This window comes from Heptranchias perlo, chromosome 26, assembly GCF_035084215.1.
Source record: "Heptranchias perlo isolate sHepPer1 chromosome 26, sHepPer1.hap1, whole genome shotgun sequence".
Classification (NCBI taxonomy): Eukaryota; Metazoa; Chordata; class Chondrichthyes; order Hexanchiformes; family Hexanchidae; genus Heptranchias; species Heptranchias perlo.
Window position 1 is genome coordinate 12,839,217 of NC_090350.1, and position 21,112 is coordinate 12,860,328.

Genomic DNA, 21,112 nt, shown 5'->3' on the forward strand with positions numbered 1-21,112 from the left:
CAGTATCAGTTCAAGTGAGGAAGAAAACACTCTTGGCTGTGCCCCATCCTGTTCCTTTGCGTCCAACCGCGAAGGGACACCTGACCAACAAATTCAGAGCCAATCGGTTGACACGCAAATGTGAGGAACTTGCTTGAGACCATCCAGCTCATTTCATTTACCGTTGCCGGAGCAGCAACCTTTGTTCCATTGGTCTGGTTTGGAATTGAACCAGGACCAACATGTCTCAGCCCATATTGTGTTACCCGGGATTCAAATTTCTTCATGAATGGGAGGAATCATTTATTCACAAACAATCATATTCGATTGTAAGGCTTCCTGCTGGCCTCGTAATGGAGTTGGACTTTGTTTTTATTCGTTCATGGAATGTGGGCATCGCTGGCAAGGCCAGCATTTATTGCCCATCCCTAATTGCCCTTGAGAAGGTGGTGGTGAACCGCCTTCTTGAACCGCTGCAGCCCGTGTGGTGAAGGTTCTCCCACAGTGCTGTTAGGAAGGGAGTTCCAGGATTTTGACCCAGCGACGATGAAGGAACGGCGATATATTTCCAAGTCGGGTTGGTGTGTGACTTGGAGGGGAACGTGCAGGTGGTGTTATTCCCATGCGCCTGCTGCCCTTGTCCTTCTAGGTGGTAGAGGTCGCGGGTTTGGGAGGTGCTGTCGAAGAAGCCTTAGTGAGTTGCTGCAGTGCATCCTGTGTATGGTACACACTGCAGCTGCTGTGTGCTGGTGGTGAAGGGAGTGAATGTTCAGGCTGGTGGATGGGGTCCCAATCAAGCGGGCTGCTTTGTTCTGGATGGTGTCGAGCTTCTTGAGCGTTGTTGGAGCTGCACTCATCCAGGCAAGTGGAGAGTATTCCATCACACGCCTGACTTGTGCCTTGTAGATGGTGGAAAGGCTTTGGGGAGTCAGGACGTGAGTCACTCGCCGCAGAATACCCAGCCTCTGACCTGCTCTTATAGCCACAGTATTTATGTGACTGGTCCAGTGGTGACCCCAGGATGTTGATGGTGGGGGATTCGGCAATGAGCTATTGTAAGATGGGCTATCAGTCTGACTGAGTTTTGTGGTTGTCTTTTTGTAACTTGTTGTGCTCGTACTGCTTTTGTTTTGAATTTATGCAGCACAAAATACATTAGCATGGAACCTGTAACAGAGCCTTGCATAAGTTGTGATAAACAGTAGAGTCTTTGTCAGTCTTTGGCAATGCTGGAATAAAAACAGAAAATGCTGGAGAAGCTCAGCAAGTCAGGCAGCATCTGTGGAGAAAGAAACAGAGTTAACATTTCAGGTCGAAGACCTTTCGTCAGAACTGGCAATGCTGCACTGCTTGATATATTTTTAAATCATGATTCAGTATTCTTTACAACTTAAAATTAGATTAATTTTCCATTTGACGTGGCAGGAACATGCATAGGGGTTTCCTCGTTGTGTTCCAATGTTCTCCTAAATAGGTGGCTGGCTAAGGTTATCTGCATGTGAATAATCTCCAGCAATTTAGCATAGATAGACTAGCAGCCACAGGCAGTACAAGAGATTTGATTTTGCTGTAGGGCAAACCACATGGGAGATATGTTATATTGTGATTGAAGATCAAAATATTTTCATATTACTGTATCTGAAATTTTAAAGGCTGAGGAGGCTTGTGTGAAGCATAAATAACAGCACAGAAATAATGGGCCAAGTGGCCTGTTTCGGTGCTGTAAATTCGATGTAATTCCATGAAATTAACATTTGTTTGGGACACAATGTTAGCTGTAAAAAGTGCTTTGAATGTTTTTGTTCTTTATTTGCAAAGAAAAACGGATCTACTTATTTAGTTTAGAATTATAGTATTTTTATCTATACTAGCAAATCTCCCCATGGCATAGCTCATTGTGAGTTAGAGAGAGAAGATGAGGCAAATCGAGAAGTACTAATTAGGCAATGCCACGTTAGTGTTTCAAAGCCTATTTGTGGGAGGAAAAGGGTTGCGTCTATTGACACCACTGTGGTGCAAATAAAGCAATTGCTTATTCTTACCACACAGTAAGTGGGAGGACAATACTCATCCAACACATTATCTGGAATGTGTAATTTGATCCAGTGTCCTGTGGAGTAATTCAAGTTCTCTGCAATGTGTAACTTGATCCAGTCATTGTGAATGTAAAGAATCTTACAACACCAGGTTATAGTCCAACAGTTTTATTTGAAAATCACAAGCTTTCGGAGATTATCTCCTTCGTCAGGTGAGTGAGTGGGATTCCTTGAACGTTTCGCATTTATAGTCAGAGAACAATACCTGGTGATAACAGGTAATCTTTCCAACTGCCCGTTGTCAAGGCAATCAAAGTGTTCAGACAGAGAGATGTTACCTACAGGACCACTGAATATACAAACGGCCAGAACAAAAGACAGAGAGAGAGGGAGAAACATCCGAAAGGAAGAGAAAGACAGAGAATGACCCGTTGTATTAAAAACAGATAACTTTTATTCGCTGGTGGGGTTACGTGTAGCGTGACATGAACCCAAGATCCCGGTTGAGGCTGTCCTCATGGGTGCGGATCTTGGGTTCATGTCACGCTACACGTAACCCTACCAGCGAATAAAAGTTATCTGTTTTTAATACAACGGGTCATTCTCTGTCTTTCTCTTCCTTTCGGATGTTTCTCCCTCTCTCTCTGTCTTTTGTTCTGGCCGTTTGTATATTCGGTCGTCCTGTAGGTAACATCTCTCTGTCTGAACACTTTGATTGCCTTGACAACGGGCATTTGGAAAGATTATCTGTAATCACCAGGTATTGTTTTTGACTATAAATGTGAAACGTTCAAAGAATCCCACTCACTCACCTGACGAAGGAGATAATCTCCGAAAGCTTGTGATTTTCAAATAAAACTGTTGGACTATAACCTGGTGTTGTAAGATTCTTTACATTTGTCAACCCCAGTCCATCACCGGCTTCTCCACATCACAGTCATTGTGAGGTGGACTAGAGTTCAGAGACCGCACAGCGCTAACAAAAGAATTTGTAACAAGGTGGATAGAACTTCCAAAAAGCCTTAACATGGCAACAATAACAACTCGCATTTGTATAGCGCCTTTAATATAGGAAACTAACTCAAGGCGCTTCACAGGAATGCAATCGGACAAAAATGGACACTGAGCCAATGAAGGAGATATTGGGATTGGTCACTAAAAACTTGGCTAAAGAGGTAGGCTTTAAGGAGCATCTTAAGAGAGAGATAGAGAGGCGGAGAGGTTGCTGAAGGTACGGCCACCGTTAGTGGGGCAAAAGGAGTGAGAGATGCACAAGAGGCTGGAGTTGGAGGAACGTAGAGTTGTTGGAGGGTAGGAGGGCTGGAGAAGGTCACAACGATAGGGAGGGGCAAGGCCATGGAGAGTTTTGAACATGAGGATGAGAATTTTAAAATCAAAGCGTTGGTGGATCGAGAGCGAAGGTAGGTCAGCGAGCACAGGGGTGATGGGTGAACGGGACTTGCTGCGAGTTAGGATATGGGCAGCAGAGCTTGGGTGATCTCAAGTTTATGGAGGGTGGAAGATGGGAGGCCGGCCAGGAGAGCATTGGAATAGTCGAGTCGAGTCCTACTTCCCCCACCCGCCTCTCATTCTCTGGCAATATTCACTCTCGAGGAAAAGAGTTTAAATGGTGTCTGCTATTCATACCACTGGGGGATTGGTGTTTCTGAGCCTGATGCTGTAAAGGAATTGAATGAAGGAACACAGATTAAGCTGAAGCACCCTATGTAAAGCCTGCTGTCTGCCTCTTTAACTCATTAATATCAGTTCTCCCAATGTTCCATTTATTCACTAAACAAAACGATAATTACATAAATACACAAAAAATCTGTTGAATTAACTGATTTTTGTTTTAAGATGCCATGGTGACACTAGCTCTTTAAAGCTAAACACCGGCAGGTGTGTGAACTTGATCAGAGTTTGAAATCCGATCTTCATATTACTGTTTAATAAAAGGAAAAGCAGGCCACTTTCTAGGGAGAGGGGCGATTGCAGATAAACTGAGTTAGAACATTGCCTTCTCACCTCTGGGAGTTGGGTTCGATCACACCCGAGGCTGATGGAAGGAAAGTCTCGCCTGTTTGTAGAGGTAATTATATGTAACGAGTTTTGGGCAGTCTCAGACCACTTCCAAGCTGGAACAAATCTGCAGCAAAGGGCGACCAATAATTCAGTGCTAGTAGGTTGTGAGATGGTCAGTTCCCCATAGTCAGAATTTAGAAATGTCACATGATATAGTCGGGGAAGCTGCTCTCCGGTTAAGGCATGTTGTTTGGGCAAAATAGCAGAAAGCGAGAACTTGGATTTATACAGCACCTTTCACGACCTCAGGTCAGCACAAAACGCTTCACAGTCAATAAAGTATTTTTGAAGTGTAGTCACTGCTGTAATGTAGATTAAGCTAAATCCTTGCCTTTTCCCTTCATCTGCATGAAGCCCCCTGTTGATATCATTTGCAGGCTTGAGGTCAGCTTCTCAATATATGCTGGTGACACCCAGCTCTACCTCTCCGCCACTCCCCTCAACCCCATGATACCTCTTTGCTGTTACTGATGTAATGTAGGAAACACGGCAGCTGATTTGCGCACAGCAAGGACCCACAAACAGCAGTGTGATAATGACCAGATAATCTGTTTCTTGAGGGATAAATATTGGTCAGGATACCAGGGAGAACTCCCCTGCGCCGCTTCAAAATAGTGCCAGGGGATCCTTTACGTCCACCTCAGAGGGAAGAAGAGACCTCAGTTTAACTTCTCATCCGCAATGACAGCACCTCTGACAGTGCAGCACTCCCTTAGTACTGCACTTATGTGCTCAAGTCCCTGGAGTGGGACTTGCAACCACAGCTTTCTTACTCAGAGATGAGAGTGCTGCCAACTGAGCCATGGCTGACACCTGTTAAGCTGCTCTACTGTTAAGGCACGTTGTTTGGTCAAATTAGAAGAATCTGTACTTCGCATCTAAAGTGTCCTCTACTTTATCTGGGATGAGAATCTGAGGGGGAAAGTTCTGCGAAGCTGTTCAGTCCGGCGGAAGAGCGGCAGAGCGAAATTTTGGGCGGCTGCTTCGAAACGCTTCAGACCTCATCCTAAACCCCGGGGATATGGCCGCAAGATTATTCTGAGATTTCAGAGCGGCACCATGCCATTCCGACATGGGATATCCAAGGCCAGAAACGGGAAAAAGTTACCCACAATTTTTTTTTTCCATTTCCCCTGGGGGACAGAGGGCCAACTTTTTAAAGGTCTGAGGTCCATTTATCTCTGTAGGCTCCCAACGAAACCTACACCTGCTCTCAGGTGGCTTGCCCGTTCAAAGAGCCAGCACAGACACGATGGGCCAAATGACCTCCTTCTGGGCTGCATGATTCTATGATACCTTATCTGGGATGACCGTATCAACTTGAGTGTTGTCCTTGACGCAGAGTGGGAAAGTGCTCGAGTCCCCAAAAATTGATGAAAAGGAAAATTGAGAGAGTGCTAGCATTCAATTGGTAGTAGCATTCAATTGCGTGGACATTATGCATTTCTGTTTATCCTCTGGGTTAGTATGGTAGAGTGATGATTAATTATTCTGCAGTACAATAAGCAAAGGCAAATGCAGATTGAAATAATCACCAGTCTGGAACAGACAAATTACGCTGAGATAAATATGAATTTATCAATACTGCCCTGTAGACTGCCTGCCGTCATCTGCCTTGTTCAAAGCTTAAAAAAAAATCATGCAGAACAATATCAGGAATATTGTAAATAGAAAATGAATTCAGAAGGCTGCAGCTTAGTTGTTGCCAGCTTGTTTTGCATCTGTCAGTTGCATACCATTTTGTTTATATCTTGGACAGGTTATGTCTGAAAGGTTGCCGCATGCAACCAATCCTTTCTTTGGTTGCGTGTCATCCGTTACACTGCTGGCTGCCTCTAGTCGACAGGCCTTTTTAACCACGTCACTTGCAACATGAGCTGGACATGCATGGAAGTTGATGCATTGACTGGAAAATCATTTGTAGGAAGACTTGGATAGAAGAAATTTAAAAATGTTAGATGTCTGTAGGCATTGTTCCCCTTGGCGCTATAATGCTGCACTACTACTGCGTGGAGCATAAACACTGGCACAGACCAGTTGGGCCGAATTGCCTGTTTCTGTGCTGTTAATTCTATGTAAATCTATGTAAATCACTACCTCTCTCAGTGACTCACTTAAGTGCTGCAGTTACACTTTTAAGTGTACTCCTCGGGTCCTGCTTCATTAGGCCAATATTTTCTCTTTATTGTGACTTTGGACCTGTGGAATTTTCAATCTTGTGCATGGAATAATGTGTGTGTAGACTGCGCAATTTACACACTAGCAGTGAGCTACTGTGTCTTTTACTCATTCATGAGATGTGTTCGTCACTGGCAAGGCCAGCATTTATTGCCCATCCCTAATTGCCCTTGAGAAGGTGGTGGTGAGTCAAATTCTTGAACCGCTGCAGTGCGTGTGGTGCAGGTGGTGTTGTTCCCATGTACCTGCTGCTCTTGTCCTTCTAGGTGGTAAAGGTCGCGGGTTTGGGAGGTGCTGTCAAAGAAGCCTTGGCGAGTTGCTGCAGTGCATCTTGTAGATGGTACACACTGCAGCCACTGTGCGCCAGTGGTGGAGGGAGTGAATGTTTAGGGTGGTGGATGGGGTGCCAGTCAAGCAGGCTGTTTTGTCCTGGATGGTGTCGAGCTTCTTGTATTGTTGGAGCTGCACTCATCCAGGCAAGTGGAGAGTATTCCATCACACTCCTGACTTGTGCCTTGTAGATGGTGGAAAGGCTTTGGGGAGTCAGGAGGTGAGTCACTCGCCTCAGAATACCCAGCCTCTGACCTGCTCTTGTAGCCACAGTATTTATGTGGCTGGTCCAGTTAAATTTCTGGTCAATGGTGACCCCCAGGATGTTGATGGTGGGGATTCGGCGATGGTAATGCCGTTGAATGTCAAGGGGAGGTGGTTAGACTCTCTCTTGTTGGAGATGGTCATTGCCTGGCACTTGTGATGCACCAATGTTACTTGCCACTTATCAGCCCAAGCCTGGATGTTGTCCGGGTCTTGCTGCATGCGGGCACAGACTGCTTCATTATCTGAGGGGTTGCAAATGGAACTGAACACTGTGCAATCATCAGCGAACATCGCCACTTCTGACCTTATGATGGAGGGAAAGTCATTGGTGAAGCAGCTGAAGATGGTTGGGCCAAGGACACTGCCCTGAGGAACTCCTGTAGCGATGTCCTGGGCTTCTAACAACCACTACCACCTTCCTTTGTGCCAGGTATGACTCTAGCCACTGGAGAGTTTTACCCCTGATTCCCATTGACTTCACATTTACGAGGGCTCCTTGGTGCCACACTCAGTCAAATGGTGCCTTGATGTCAAGGGCAGTCAGTCTCACCTCACCTCTGGAATTCAGCTCTTTTGTCCATGTTTGGACTAAGGCTGTAATGAGGTCTGGAGCCGAGTGACCCTGGCGGAACTCAAACTGAGCATCGGTGAACAGGTTATTGGTGAGTAAGTGCCGCTTGATAGCACTGTCAACGACACCTTCCATCACTTTGCTGATGATTGAGAGTAGACTGATAGGGCGGTAATTGGCCGGATTGAATTTGTCCTGCTTTTTGTGGATAGGACATACCTGGGTAATTTTCCATTTTGTCGGGTAGATGCCAGTGTTGTAGCTGTACTGGAACAGCTTGGCTAGAGGCGTGGCTAGTTCTGGAGCACAAGTCTTCAGCACTACAGCTGGGATGTTGTCGGGGCCCATAGTCTTTGCTGTATCCAGTGCACCATCATAGCGTGGTTTGATGCACGTTCTCTTTCTCCCACCCAAGTGATTCCATGCAGTGACTTCCTAAGGTCATCCTGGTATTTTGAAACGCTGAGACCATCCAGAACGACTCAAATTTATATTAAGCATTTTATTGCAGAAAAGAATTCCCACGGCACTTTAAGGAGGGAAAAATAAAAAAAATAACAGCCTTGGTGTGGGAGAGCTGACTGAAAGCTTGTTCAAAACGATGGGTTATAACAAGGCTTTTAAATTTGGTGAGTGAATGAGAGAGGTAAAATGTATTTAACATGTATCCCGTATCCTAAGACACCCACTATAAGACACCAAGATGAAAGGTGGTTAAAATATTAATGAGCTAGGCATTGAAGCTGTTTCCCCAAAGACCAGATAAAATAAGAAATTTGTTAAGCTGTCTCAGTAATCAATAAACACCTCGTGTCCTTTGGAGCAGGAAATCCCTAGTCCCCCTGGTTGTGAACACGAGGAGATAAAATAGGGGAAGAAACACATATTACCAGTTAAGTTCTTAAATAAAAAGCTGTTAGGGCAGGTTCTCACCCAAACTCTTAATGTTAGGATGGGCAGTTAGAAGATATTTTCTTGAAGTCAAGCAAGGTGATCCACTGATGTAGGGAAGCATAGTGCATTCATTATTTTTGTAGTGTTATGTGAAGTCAAGTTATACCTATTGAATTAAGTGAGTCCAATCTTAAGTGACGCCCTGTTTCTTCACTTGCTGCCTGAAAGATTAAACGGCTTAATCGGGGTGATATTGATTTTGGGCGGTCGTACAAAGCAGGCAATACGGACTGGCAGCCCAATTCACACTACGCTTTAGTTTCTTTTCCATTGACTTGCTGAAGACCAGTTTCACCCATAATGTTTCATTCTGGCCTCATTTCATTAAAGTCAGCCTACCAACAACAACAACTACTACTACTACTACTTGCATTTATATAGTGAAACGCCCAAAATTTGACACCAAACCACATGAGGAGATATTAGGGCAGGTGACCAAAAGCTTGGTCAAAGAGGTAGGTTTTAAGGAGCGTCTTAAATGAAGATAGAGAGGAGGAGAGGTTGTGGGAGGGAATTCCAGAGCTTTAGGGCTTAGGTAGCTGAAGGCATGGCCAATGGTGGAGTGATGAAAATCGGGGATGCGCAAGAGGCCAGAATTGGAGGAGTGCAGAGATCTCGGAGGGTTGTAGGGCTGGAGGAGGTTACAGAGATAGGGAGGGGCGATGCCATGGAGGGATTTGAAAACAAGGATGAGGCATTGCTGGACCGGGGAGTCAATGTCGGTCAGCGAGCACAGGGGTGATGGGTGAATGGGACTTGGTGCGAGTCAGGATATGGGCGGCAGAGTTTTAGATGAGCTCAAGTTTACGGTGGATGCAAGGTGGGAGGCTGGCCAGGAGAGCATTGGAATAGTCGAGTCTAGAGGTAACAGAGGCATGGATGAGGGTTACAGCAGCAGATGAGCTGAGGCAGGTATGGAGACAGGCAACATTAGGGAGAAGCACATGTAAGGACACGTGAGAGACATAGGGCAGGATTTTAACTGCCAAGTCCGGGTGGGTTTGGGGAGCAAACAAAATCACATTTTTATGGAGCGGGAGGGGATCCCAGCTCCAACCCGCCGAAAAACACGTACGACCCAGAATCATCTGGGTGTGCGCACGGATCAGGAAGCTGGAAGTCCTGCCGGCAATTAAATCCAGTGGGCTGATAATTAAAGGAGCAATGTACTTTGTTGAGGTGCTTAAGGTAGTTTATTTTTTGTATATTGGACACTTAACAAGATTTTAACTGTACCTGGATGGCTTTCCCACGGCTTCTGATTCACGCCCGGATTATTGAAAAATAGACTAAATAAATTAAATAAAATTACATTTCCAATTGTTAAAAAATAAATAAGCATACCTTTAAAACCGATGTCAACTGCACCCCCCACCGATGTCTGATGTCTCCACCCCCACTTCAATCTTTGTAGCCCCTCCATGTCTCTCCCAACGACCGATGAGGTCTATCTCTCCCCCAACCCCCACTCCCCCTCTCGGGTGTGTAGCTCCTTTCTGCTGGGCCCGAAACCTGGAAGAGGCGTTGATTGGCCTCATTAAGCGATCGCAACCCGCCTACTTCCCTTCTGGGTTTTGCCCCCGCAAATCCTCCCCCCCTGCTCTCCTCCCTGCGGCATGCCCATAATATCCAATTCATATGTCAAGGGGGATGTTTTGTTACATCCCTTAGGTTATTCCAACATATAAGTAGATATTGAACAGCGTGAGTAATCTCTGGAATGTAAGGGACATGGGATCTGCTTGAAGGAGCGATTGATGCCACTGAAGGTATCTACGGCAGACCCAAATTTGTAAGAGTTAATTCGGCAATTCGACAACACAGGTGTCATGAGGTTGAGGGGAGTGGCGGAGAGATAGAGATGGGTATCATCAGCATATATTGAGAAGCTGATCTCAAGCCTACAAATGAAAGCAACCGGGGACTTCATGGAGATAAGGAAGGGGAGGAGCAAGGATTTAGCTTAATCAACAGTGACTACACTTCAAACGTACTTCATCAGCTGTTGAGCTGCCCTGAGGTTGTGAAAGGTGCTACGTAAATGCAAGTTCTTTCTTTGTTTGCCTCATATATTTGGGGAAGAAGACTCACTACCTACGAATCTCTCTCCTGCTCAAATTATGTCTGTAGCTATCACCTAGTGTATGATAGGCGAACCAGCAGGAAAACAGAGACAAACTGGACCCACTCGAATTACATCTCAGTGTCTGCCACTGTCATTTGGTGTTTGATTTTCTTAAAATTGCACAGTGTTGGTCTAAATTGCAGGGAAACTGCAGAAAAACAAATGCTGATAGCCTGCCTCCCCCTCCCCATTGGCAAACAGGGTACAATATCACAGGAAGGTGAAAGAAACAAATTATGAGGGTGATCATCTTTACACTATCTGATTCACCCTTGATAAAGCTGGTGGATAGGAGTGTACTGGAAGGTACAGCAATTACAGGGTGGTTTTAGAGTTCTCCTACTGCAAATGCTAATTTCCTTCCGTCCTGGGAACCAATTAGTGGTTTCATAGGATTAAGAGCCCCATAACCTGGGCACATCACTGTCTTGTTTGTACTTTTGTTGTTACAGGGGTGAGAAACAGTGAAGCAGCAGAACATGGAGCAATTTATTGATGTTTTCTATCCCGTGATGGATTTTTTTCCCCCCTCGGTGGAGACCTTGTTCAGATGTTGTTGCACTCCAGTGTGCACTTTGTAACCTTTACGATGGGATAATTACTATGTGCCCTGAGAGCTGCCCCCTTGAGAGCTGGAGTGAAACTTGGTTTGCTCAGTGCTTTGCTGGTGAGTGCGGGATGAAAATCTGCTCTTGCCTTTCTGGCGCCTGGGGGGGGGGTAATTTTAACCCCCCAAGTACGGGCGGGTGGGAAGATAAAAATTGTAAAAATGTAAAACCTAACCCCAACCCGCCTTCAACCCACCCACTTCCGGTTTTGACGAGGGACTGGTGACCAACCCGTTCTCAGGAGGCAGGTCAATCACTGAAATCTTTTAAGGAGGCTGCGTGCCTCCATTTTAGTAGCTTTTTTTATTTTTAACTCCTGGGGGCCGGGATTTCCGGAGTTTGTGATTCTCGAACCAGGTAAAAGGGGGTTTTATCAGGTAGATGCCTTTATTGCACATCTTGTGGGCCAGGAGGAGCAGGAGCGATCGGACCCCCGCGATCGGCCGACCCCCACCCTCGTGTTCGAGCCCCCTGTTCTATCCATGCCTCTCCCCGCAATGACCAACCACCCCTCCCGATGACCAGATTTCCACTGCCCTTTGTGTGAAGAAGTGCTTCCTGACATTAGCCCTGAACGGCCTAGCTCTAATTTTAAGGTTATGGCCCCGTTTTCTGGAATCATTCGAGTGTCAATTACATTACCATGTCATTAATGGCTGACCAGAAGACGAGGCCAATGAATCGATTTATACTTCTGTTAATCTGCCTTGTCCATTAGTCTCATTAACATTAACGTTGAGTTTCTCAGCTCCTGCTCCTGTGCAGAGACTCCAAAATACACTGAAAACACTGAAATAAAAAGAACCTAGAATGTTGGAAATCTGAAATGAAACAGAAAATGATGAAAACGTCCAAGAAGTTAAAGATATCTCAGTGTTTCAAATGAGACTCTTCTTCAAAACTCAACTCCAACAAGAAATAGCAAAAGGCTTAAGTATATGTGTTTTTTAAAATACTTCTTTCCCCTTTAAATTATTCTCCTTGTTTAGTCTCCCTGGACCTGATATTTATATTACCGAGAGGGTAGGTGGTTTTCTGCTCCTACATTGCTGCCAAAGCCCCTGTAGCCAGCCACCAGTAAGTGCTAGTGACTACCTAGGTGCGACTGTCCCCTCCAATTATCCCTCCTCCCTGCAGGGCGATAGTACAGCCTCCGCTCTGTACCTCTGTGCTCGGCACGGCAGGTTGGTAATTGAGCTGAGGGAACACTGAGACCCTGCGTAACATCAGTCAAAACTAATCTCATTGCCACACACTCTCTCCATAACCATGTACCTTCCTCTGCTTCAAATACGTATCCAATTTTCCCTTAAAAGATGCATTAGTTTCTGCCTCAGACACTGCCTGAGAGACACAATTCCATGTTCCAACAATCTGCTGCAAAAAAAAAATTCTCCTAACCTCTTTTAGTGATCATTTTAAATCGATGCCCCTGCAGCACTGACTCCCTAACCAGAGGAAATAGTTTTTACCTATTTTCTCTGCCAAAACCCGTCATAATTTTAAAAACCTCTTTTTTAAAATCCCCTCTTGGCCTTCACTGTTCCAGTGGAAACAGTTCCAGTATCTCAAGTCTCTCCTCATAACTATAGTTTCCCAACCCTGGCTCATCCTGGTGAATCTACACGGTGTGCTGTCTGTGGCTTTATGTCCTCTCTATAACTGAGTGCCCAAAACTGTACTTAGTACTCTTAACTGTGGCCTGACCAATGTTTTGTATAAATTTATCATTGTTTCTTTACTCTTGTACTCTATGCTTTATTTATTGAACCCAAAATGCCATTAGCCTTTTTTATGGCTTTATCTACCTGCACTCGCACTTTTAGGGAATGATGTATTTGAACTCCTTAATGCCTCTGTTCATCCACATCCTTCAGCATCTTTCCGTTGAGTGTATACTCTTTCTTTCCTCCCAAAATGTGTTACCTCATACTTTTCCACATTAATTTGCCTGTCTCCCTATTCTGCTAATCCACCTATGCCTTCCTGAAGTCTTTTACTGGATCGCCATTTGCCAAACCTCCTACTTATGTTGTCAGCAAAATTTGGGATTGAGTTCCCCGTGTTCAAGACCCAATCATCTATATAGACTGAGAATAACAGTGGACCCAGCATTAATTACTTCCAACCTTTCAGAAAAACCCCTTCTAACTTGGCAAACATAACGTGCCTTCAACAAATCTGTGCTGGTTCTCCTTAATTAACCTGTGGCTTTTTAAATGCTCATCAATTTTATTTTATGGAATGCTTTGGAACGTTTGAACAACATGGTAGGGTGCTACATAAGCAAGGTTTATTGTCGTTCTAACACTCATTGCTACCATGTTGCCCTAACTATACTTGTTTTAAAAATACTGGCACTTTATAATATAAATATTAAACATATGTCCAGCATTTTTTTAATATAAATCTGTCTTTCAAAATATTTTTCTGTATTCTCATGGAAGCAGTATTTAATATCAGATTTGAAATTTGTACAAGTTCACAGCCAATTTACAAAGTGTCGAACATTTCAAAAGCATTTTGGTATTGAGAAACTTTCTTTCCCTTTTCCCTCAAGATGCCATATTCGTCTTGTGTTTCAAGCTATAAATGAGAATTGTGTAAACATAGTGAGAATAACATTCATTCATCATATTAATATCCATCTTTACCAAACAAGCTAGGTGTTTAAAAATCCTTTCATGTTTTAAGAATTAATAAAACTAGACTGGTGCAAAAGTGAATTGCCAATTATTTTTAATTATTCATTTTTTCAGTGATAAAGCCAACATTATTGAAGCAAACTTTGAGAGATTGTTATTAAAATCACATTTAATGCTTATAAAAGTAGACTTCAAAGCATCAAAAATGCACACATCGAGGGCCAGATTTTCCTTTGCATCACTGCCTGTCTTGGGGTGGTTTTGGGGCACTGAAACAAGTTAAATGGGGGAGGAGGGGGTGGTGGGGAGAGGGGGGGTGGCTTTCCATCAGAAAATACTGCTCCAGGAATGTTACACAAAAATTATCCTTAGTAAAGTCCACTGATCTGCAGCCCTACTGGCCCAATCGCATGTACATCAGCATGGGTCAGTATGGCCAAGGTCTCCATGCTTTATCCCCCACATACTGCCCCAAATCTGAGCTCTCAGAATGCCGCCATTATACAGGTGACAATATGAGCATCCCTGAGATCGATACTGCACTGGAAAGGCCACCATGATTCATACATTTGAAGCTTTCTGAAACTTTGTTTGAACATAATTTTTTAGCTGTTTGATGCTGTAGAGCTTCTCTGAGCCAGTTATAGTGAGTACTGGACTGAGGAAATGGATTTCCTAATGGGAATTCCCCTCTTCCTGTGTTATAATGAGGAGGAGGAAGATGAGACCATAAGACCATAAGAGATAGGAGTAGGCCATTCGGCCTCTCGAGCCTGCTCCGCCATTTAATGAGATCATGGCTGATCTGATTTTTACCTCAACTCCACTTTCCTGCCCTTTCCCCATATCCTTTGACTCCCTTGCTGATCAAAAATTTGTCTAACTCAGCATTGAATGTATTCAGTGACTCAGCCTCCACAGCTTTTTGGGCTAAAGAATTCCAAAGATTCACTACCCTCTGGGAGAAGAAATTCCTCCTCATTTCCATCTTAAATGGGTGACCCCTTATTCTGAGACTATGCCCCCGGTCTTAGATTCCCCCAAGAGGGATAACATCCCCACAGCATCTACCCCATCGAGTCCCCTCAGAATCTTGTATGTTTCAATAAGATCTCCTCTCATTCTTCTAAACTCCAATGAGTATAGACCCAACCTGTTCAATCTTTTCTTATAAAACAACCCTTCCATACCCGGAATCAACCTAGTGAACCTTCTCTGAACTGCCTCCAATGCAAGTATGTCCTTCCTTAAATAAGGGCACCAGAACTGTACGCAGTACTCCAGTTGTAGCATGACTTCCCTGCTTTTATACTCCATCCTCCTGGAAATAAAGACCAATATTCCATTTGCCTTCCGGATTACCTGCAGCACCTGTATGTTGACTTTTTGTGTTTCATGTACGCGGACACCCATATCCCTCTGTACCGCAGCATTTTGTAGTATTTCTCCATTCAAATAATATTTTGCATTTTTATTTTTCCTCCCAAAGTGGATGGCTTCACATTTTCCCACATTATCTTCCATCTGCCAAATTTTTGCCCATTCGCTTAACCTGTCAATATCCCTTTGCAGACACTTTGTGTCCTCATCACAACTTGCTTTTCCACCTATCCTTTATATCATCAGCAAATTTGGCCACAAAACACTCTGTTCCTTCATCCAAGTCATTGATATATATTGTAAATAGTTGAGGCCCCAGCACTGAGCCCTGCGGCACCCCACTAGTTACAGATTGCCATTTTGAAAATGACCCTTCAGCTGCATAAGCCCTAAGCTCTGGAATTTCTCTCTTTCTCCCCCCCGCCCCCCCCAATCCTCTCCACCTCTCTACCTTCCTTTCCGACTTTCAATCGCTCCATAAAACCTACCTCTTCGACCAAGCTTCTGGTCACCTGTCGTAATATCGTTTTATGTAGAACGGTGTCACATTTTGTCTGATAACGCTCCTGTGAAGCTCCTTGGGATGTTGTTACTACTTTAAAAAGGCGCTATATAAATGCAAGTTGTTGTTGCTAGATTCTGTCAGCATTGGAATAGGAAAGGCTGAATTCAAACTCTGGACTCCTTGTCATGAGTGTCACGAACCAGCACCTAATTATACAGTTTGTGCCATTAATAAAATCCCCGACAACACTTGCCCTGCTGTAATGGACATTTCTGTACACAGAGCTGTAATTGATCCAAGGCTAAGCACGTAACATCAGTGATGCCGCACAGATCGATCCCACTGGTGACGTCTGGATGTATCGTTGAGTCCCGACGTGCTGCAGCAGATGGTTATCTGCACGGATTACATTAATCTGGTGACCTTGCCTGTGAAATATTTGAATTCGTACCCAATCTTAGAGGTAGCAATAATTTTCAAGGAAGATGCCTCTGGGCCGCAGGGGGTTATTTCCCACGAATGATCGTTTTTCATTTTCAGAGGTATGAAATGCCAGTGCCTGGGAATTATAAATTGCTGGTCATACCCAGGAAAGAACCATCTCCATTACTTCAGTGCGAGTGACCATTCTGCGGACAACGTTTTTAGTTTTGGCCTTCATCTACAGCCAGGACCATAGGCTGTTGGACTGGAATGTAGCCAGGTTAATAGATGCTACCTATTCACAGCCAACAATGAGAGGTTTAAAATCATCGCCCATCCCAGAAGCGGCAGTGGTTGGAAATAGTTTCACTTTCACTGGACAGAATTACCCGTCCCCTCCAGCAATGACTCATATACTTCTCTAGACTTGTCCTCTCCTCCAAAAACAGGATATAATAGGTCCCTGTCACAATACGATCAGTAGGCAAGAAGCACAAACTCTCCACCAGGGGAGGAAAGGGCATGAGTGTCGGTGGCCAACTGGTTTACGAATGTCCTTTAGGGAAGGAAACCTGCCATCCTTACCCGGTCTGGTCTATATGTGACTCCAGCCCCACACCAATGTGGTTAACTCTTAACTGCCCTCGTAGCAACTAGGGATGGATAATAAATGCTGGCCTTGCCAGTGATGCCCACATCCTGACAATGCATTTTTTTAAAATATGGGAAATTGGGAAATTTCCTGAGTGCCTGCGTGAATGGTTCAGTCGCACTGTATTATCGGTGCCCCCCCACCCCCCCACCGTTTCCGTGACAAACCCACGCCCTATTGGGGGAGTACATCCGCTCCTGTTTGCGTAACTTGCTTTCTCACCTTAACATGGCATATGTGGGGCCTGTGTTACATGAGCGTATAGGAGCTTTTACATTATAAAAGTGCGGCCAACATGCGAGTCTTCTGCCGTGGGCTGTGCTAGGCGCATGTGAAAATGATTCACTTCCTCATGGGCCTAGTGGACTGGCACAGAATTGCCAGCTCGCAATGTCTGATGGCGAAGGAAGCGGCATGGGAACATAATCGAGGTAGCTTAGAGCCGCGCTCCAAAAATCAGAACCGAAAAGTAAACGCTCTTTCCTTTTGTCCCATTCCCTTCCTTCCTTCATACATGTAAGGAGTCTTACAACACCAGGTTATAGTCCAACAGCTTTATTTGAAATCACAAGCTTTCGGAGCTTTGCTGCTTAGTCAGGTGAGTGAAGGGTTCCATAAAGGCTGTGCCTTTATGGAACCCTTCACTCACCTGACTAAGCAGCAAAGCTCCGAAAGCTTGTGATTTCAAATAAAGCTGTTGGACTATAACCTGGTGTTGTGTGACTCCTTACATTTGTCTCCACATCATTCCTTCATACAAGCAGCTGTGAATGGTTGGACTGGTTAACATCGAGATGACAACAACTTGCGCCTTTAACGTAGTAAAACATCCCAAGGTGCTTCACAGGAGCGTAATCAGACAAAATTTGACACCGAGCCGCTTAAAGAGATATTAGGACAGGTGACCGAAAGAGGAGAGCATGCTGGAGAGGCGGAGACATTTATGAAGAGAATTCTAGAGCTTAAGGCCCAGATGGCTGAAGGTACGGTCGTCAATGGTGGGGTGAAGGAAGGTGGGGGATGGACAAGAGGCCAGAGCTGGAGGAACCCAGAGTTCTCAGATAATAATCTAAAATAATTTATTTCTGTAATTCAGTGCTGTGGATTTCTGTATTTCAGTAGTGTTCACTAGTCTGAGAGACTGACTTTGCATCTGCAGTCCACAACCCCTCTGTATAGTAACCCTTTTAGAAGGACATCAGTTACATTTCTTTAACACCATGCAGTACTCAGTTTTGGGAAGAAAAAGTCTGGAATTTGCTGTTGTGTAAAGTCAGCTGACCGGAAAGTGGAAGGACTGCAGTTATACTGTTAGCCTTGCATTGATGCAAGGCTGATTTGGGATAGCATTGTTGCAGAAGTGGCAGTATAGCTGGCTCGGTGCACTGAAGTGAAAGGTTGCAGATCACTTTGCGTAGTTAGTCTTTGGACTTTGGACTTGGTGCGTTTCAAAAGTGCCAAGGCTGCCCACTGGATCTTTCTAAAGTTATTGTTTAATAATTTAACGTTGCGAAAGCAGATACACCTGCATTAGAAATTAGCCATCCAGTGTACCACCACATAATGCACAGATCTCCTTTATACTATGCTGGGTGCAGCCCACAGTATAACTCTGGTCTGCCAGCTACATGTTGCACTGTATGGATACTGGTCTGAGATTGGTATCTGCAGCATAACTGCAGCCATCAGCTTGCATTCTACGCGGTTGGAACTATTTTGGAATTGTAAAAGATAATGGGTGGTCGGCTGGACTTAAGCCTCGGTCTGCTGTGTGTGTTATTATGTGTTGCTGACAGAGCTGACCGTTGTGCTTTATCTCGTTCCATAAGTGAACAGGTTCACCGCAACCTTAACTAAACAACAAAACACCTTGTCAGATTTTCACCAAACTTCATGTACAACCTCAGCTCATCATTCTTTGGCTTCCTCTGGATATGATGTGGAGATGCCGGTGATGGACTGGGGTGGACAAATGCAAGGAATCTTACAACACCAGGTTATAGTCCAACTGTTTTATGCGGTAACCTTCCATGGAATCCGAATCCCACACTCACCTGACGAAGGAGAAAGCCTCCGAAAGCTTGTGATTTTCAAATAAAACAGTTGGACTATAACCTGGTGTTGTAAGATTCCTTGCATTCCTCTGGATAGTCACAAGCTGGGACTGGATTGTTGTGCACCTGTGCACTTGTCACTTCAATAAACTCATTTTCTCAGATTTTCACCAGTAAATTCAGACTCTAGGTTCCATCGAAAATAGACGTGCTGGGAACAGTGTCTGAGGACTCAAGCACAGTTACAACTGCACTCAGTAAAAAGTTCCAAATAGATTGTTACAGACTAAATGACACTTTATTTTCCCAAATTGATTGCAGCGAGGCCATTACACTTCCAGCTGATCTTTCTGAAGCTATCTGAGTGACGTTTCAGTAATTCTTGTTGCGGTTGGAGTCAATAAAAGGAGAGGATCTATTGTTATTGAGGAAAAGTAAACTCATTGGTTGACCAGGAATATCTGCAGTTCAGGTGGAGTTTATTTTTACGTTTTAGATACATTCAGAAACAGTGGTTTCTGATTTTACACTGACGTTTTCAAACACAGACACAGATTTCCTTTATCGTTTCATTTGCAGAGCCTCCTCTGTACTTTTCCTGAACTTTTCTGAGTGTTTCCTATTTGAGTTGTATTTCCTTCCACCTCTCCCACAATTAAAAATAATTTCTTAACAGGTCTTTATTGTACGGAGCTTTCAGTGCCAAAACATAGTCTCAGCTGAATGCAAAATACCGCCATTCTCTTATCTTACTCAATGCTGTGCTGAAATATTGCACTGTTGAAATGACATTTGTCTATTTACTAAAATGGGAATTATTCACTTGTGGGATCGGAGGTAGGTGGAAGGAATGTTAGAGACCCGGAGACCTCCGGTACTGACACAGCAGATCTTATGTCCAATATCTATGTTTCAGCAAGGTTAATGATGCCAGTCAAGTTATGGCAATTCATTCTAAACATTCTGGTCTCTATTTACAGAACAGGAGGTGTAGGGAAACCATGAGGGTTGGGTTAAGGCTTGTCTAGCTATATCTAGAAATTCAATTCCAGGATTTCCTCTACAGTTTGAGGGAGTTGAAGCCTCTTTTGTGTTATGGTTTGGATGGCGATGGCAGGGAGGGGGGACTATAAGGACCGCTGTCCCTCTAAGTATTGTGCTTTCCATGCACCACCTGTAAAGGTCTTGTATTATTACCTCAGTCTTAAGCCCCAAAGATTACCTCTTCAAATTGCAAACTTTCTTTTCAGCTTGTCCTCCAGGGTCCTATAAGATGTCGGCTCGAAAAACAGAGTGCTCTTGGTGCCCTGAGCATAGCTACACAGAAGAAGCAGGATCTGTACAGTGTTACTGCAAGGATGACTACTACAGACTGGCTTTGGACCCTCCATCAGCCCCCTGCACCAGTAAGTCTGCCAGTAATTAGAATCTCTTGCACGCTTTGATTGTAAGACAATGGAGAAATAAGCCAAATTACTTTTCCAGCCCTGCCAACTGAAAGATAGTATTTCTGCCAGGCTGGAAACGTCCAGGATGAGATTAGCTCTTTTGTTGGTGGAATGTATGTTAGGTGCACTTTAGACCCTTCTGTACTCTTACTGTGCGGAAAGGGCTGTTGATGGGTGTGCATTAGCTAAACTGTTAAACCCTTGTGGCTGAAAGCAGATAACAGATGAAACCCCTGTGGGTACGAGTAGTGCAATACCAATAAAATTACCTTGTTTTGAAGGCCGGAATTGGTAAAGCACAAGAGTTAATGAATAAATGCTGCTGTTCATTTTATTACAAACTATAATCTACTATTGAGAGGATGAATTTCAACATATGAATTCATTGCTTTTTCCCATTATAATTGGTGTGTTTCACAAAACAATCTTTAAAGTTCTTTAATTTTTCAAATATTCAAGTTTATTTTATTCTATTTTGTTTTGCTTCCTCCTTCCCCCACTTCTCCGTGTTGGTGTTTCATGTGGTAACCTGAAGAGGAAAGGGGTTGCTGGCTTATGGGCCAGAAATTGCTTGCCTCCCGCCTAGAAAGTAAGGCGGTCTAGTCACCGCACAAATGCACAGTCTCCTAGTGCAGGTCTGGGCTATCGACTACCCCACGTAGAAACTGCTTGCTAGGTATCGTCAGCATGCACATAGACAGTATGTAGATGGGAAGTAAAAGTGGGCCAAGACCCCCTGTAGGGGCAGAAAGAGAATCCATTGCAGAAGATGTTTTGAGAGACATAGGAATGAAACCAAGCAAGAGCAGTGGCATGGAGGAGAGGCAGGGAGGAAGGTGGAATGATCGACTGTGTTGAATGCCGTGGAGAGGTCA

The 21,112-nt window shown here is 44.3% G+C and overlaps 1 protein-coding gene across 2 annotated transcripts in view; it reads left to right on the forward strand.

Annotated features, from left to right (window-relative positions):
• Positions 1-21,112, forward strand: part of LOC137342512 (ephrin type-A receptor 7-like) — a 362,022-nt gene that overhangs the window by 119,956 nt on the left and 220,954 nt on the right. For both annotated transcript variants that reach the window (XM_068006436.1, XM_068006435.1), the window contains exon 2: positions 20,040-20,195. In XM_068006436.1, coding sequence (XP_067862537.1) covers positions 20,040-20,195 — 156 coding nt within the window. The remainder of the gene's footprint in view (positions 1-20,039; positions 20,196-21,112) is intronic.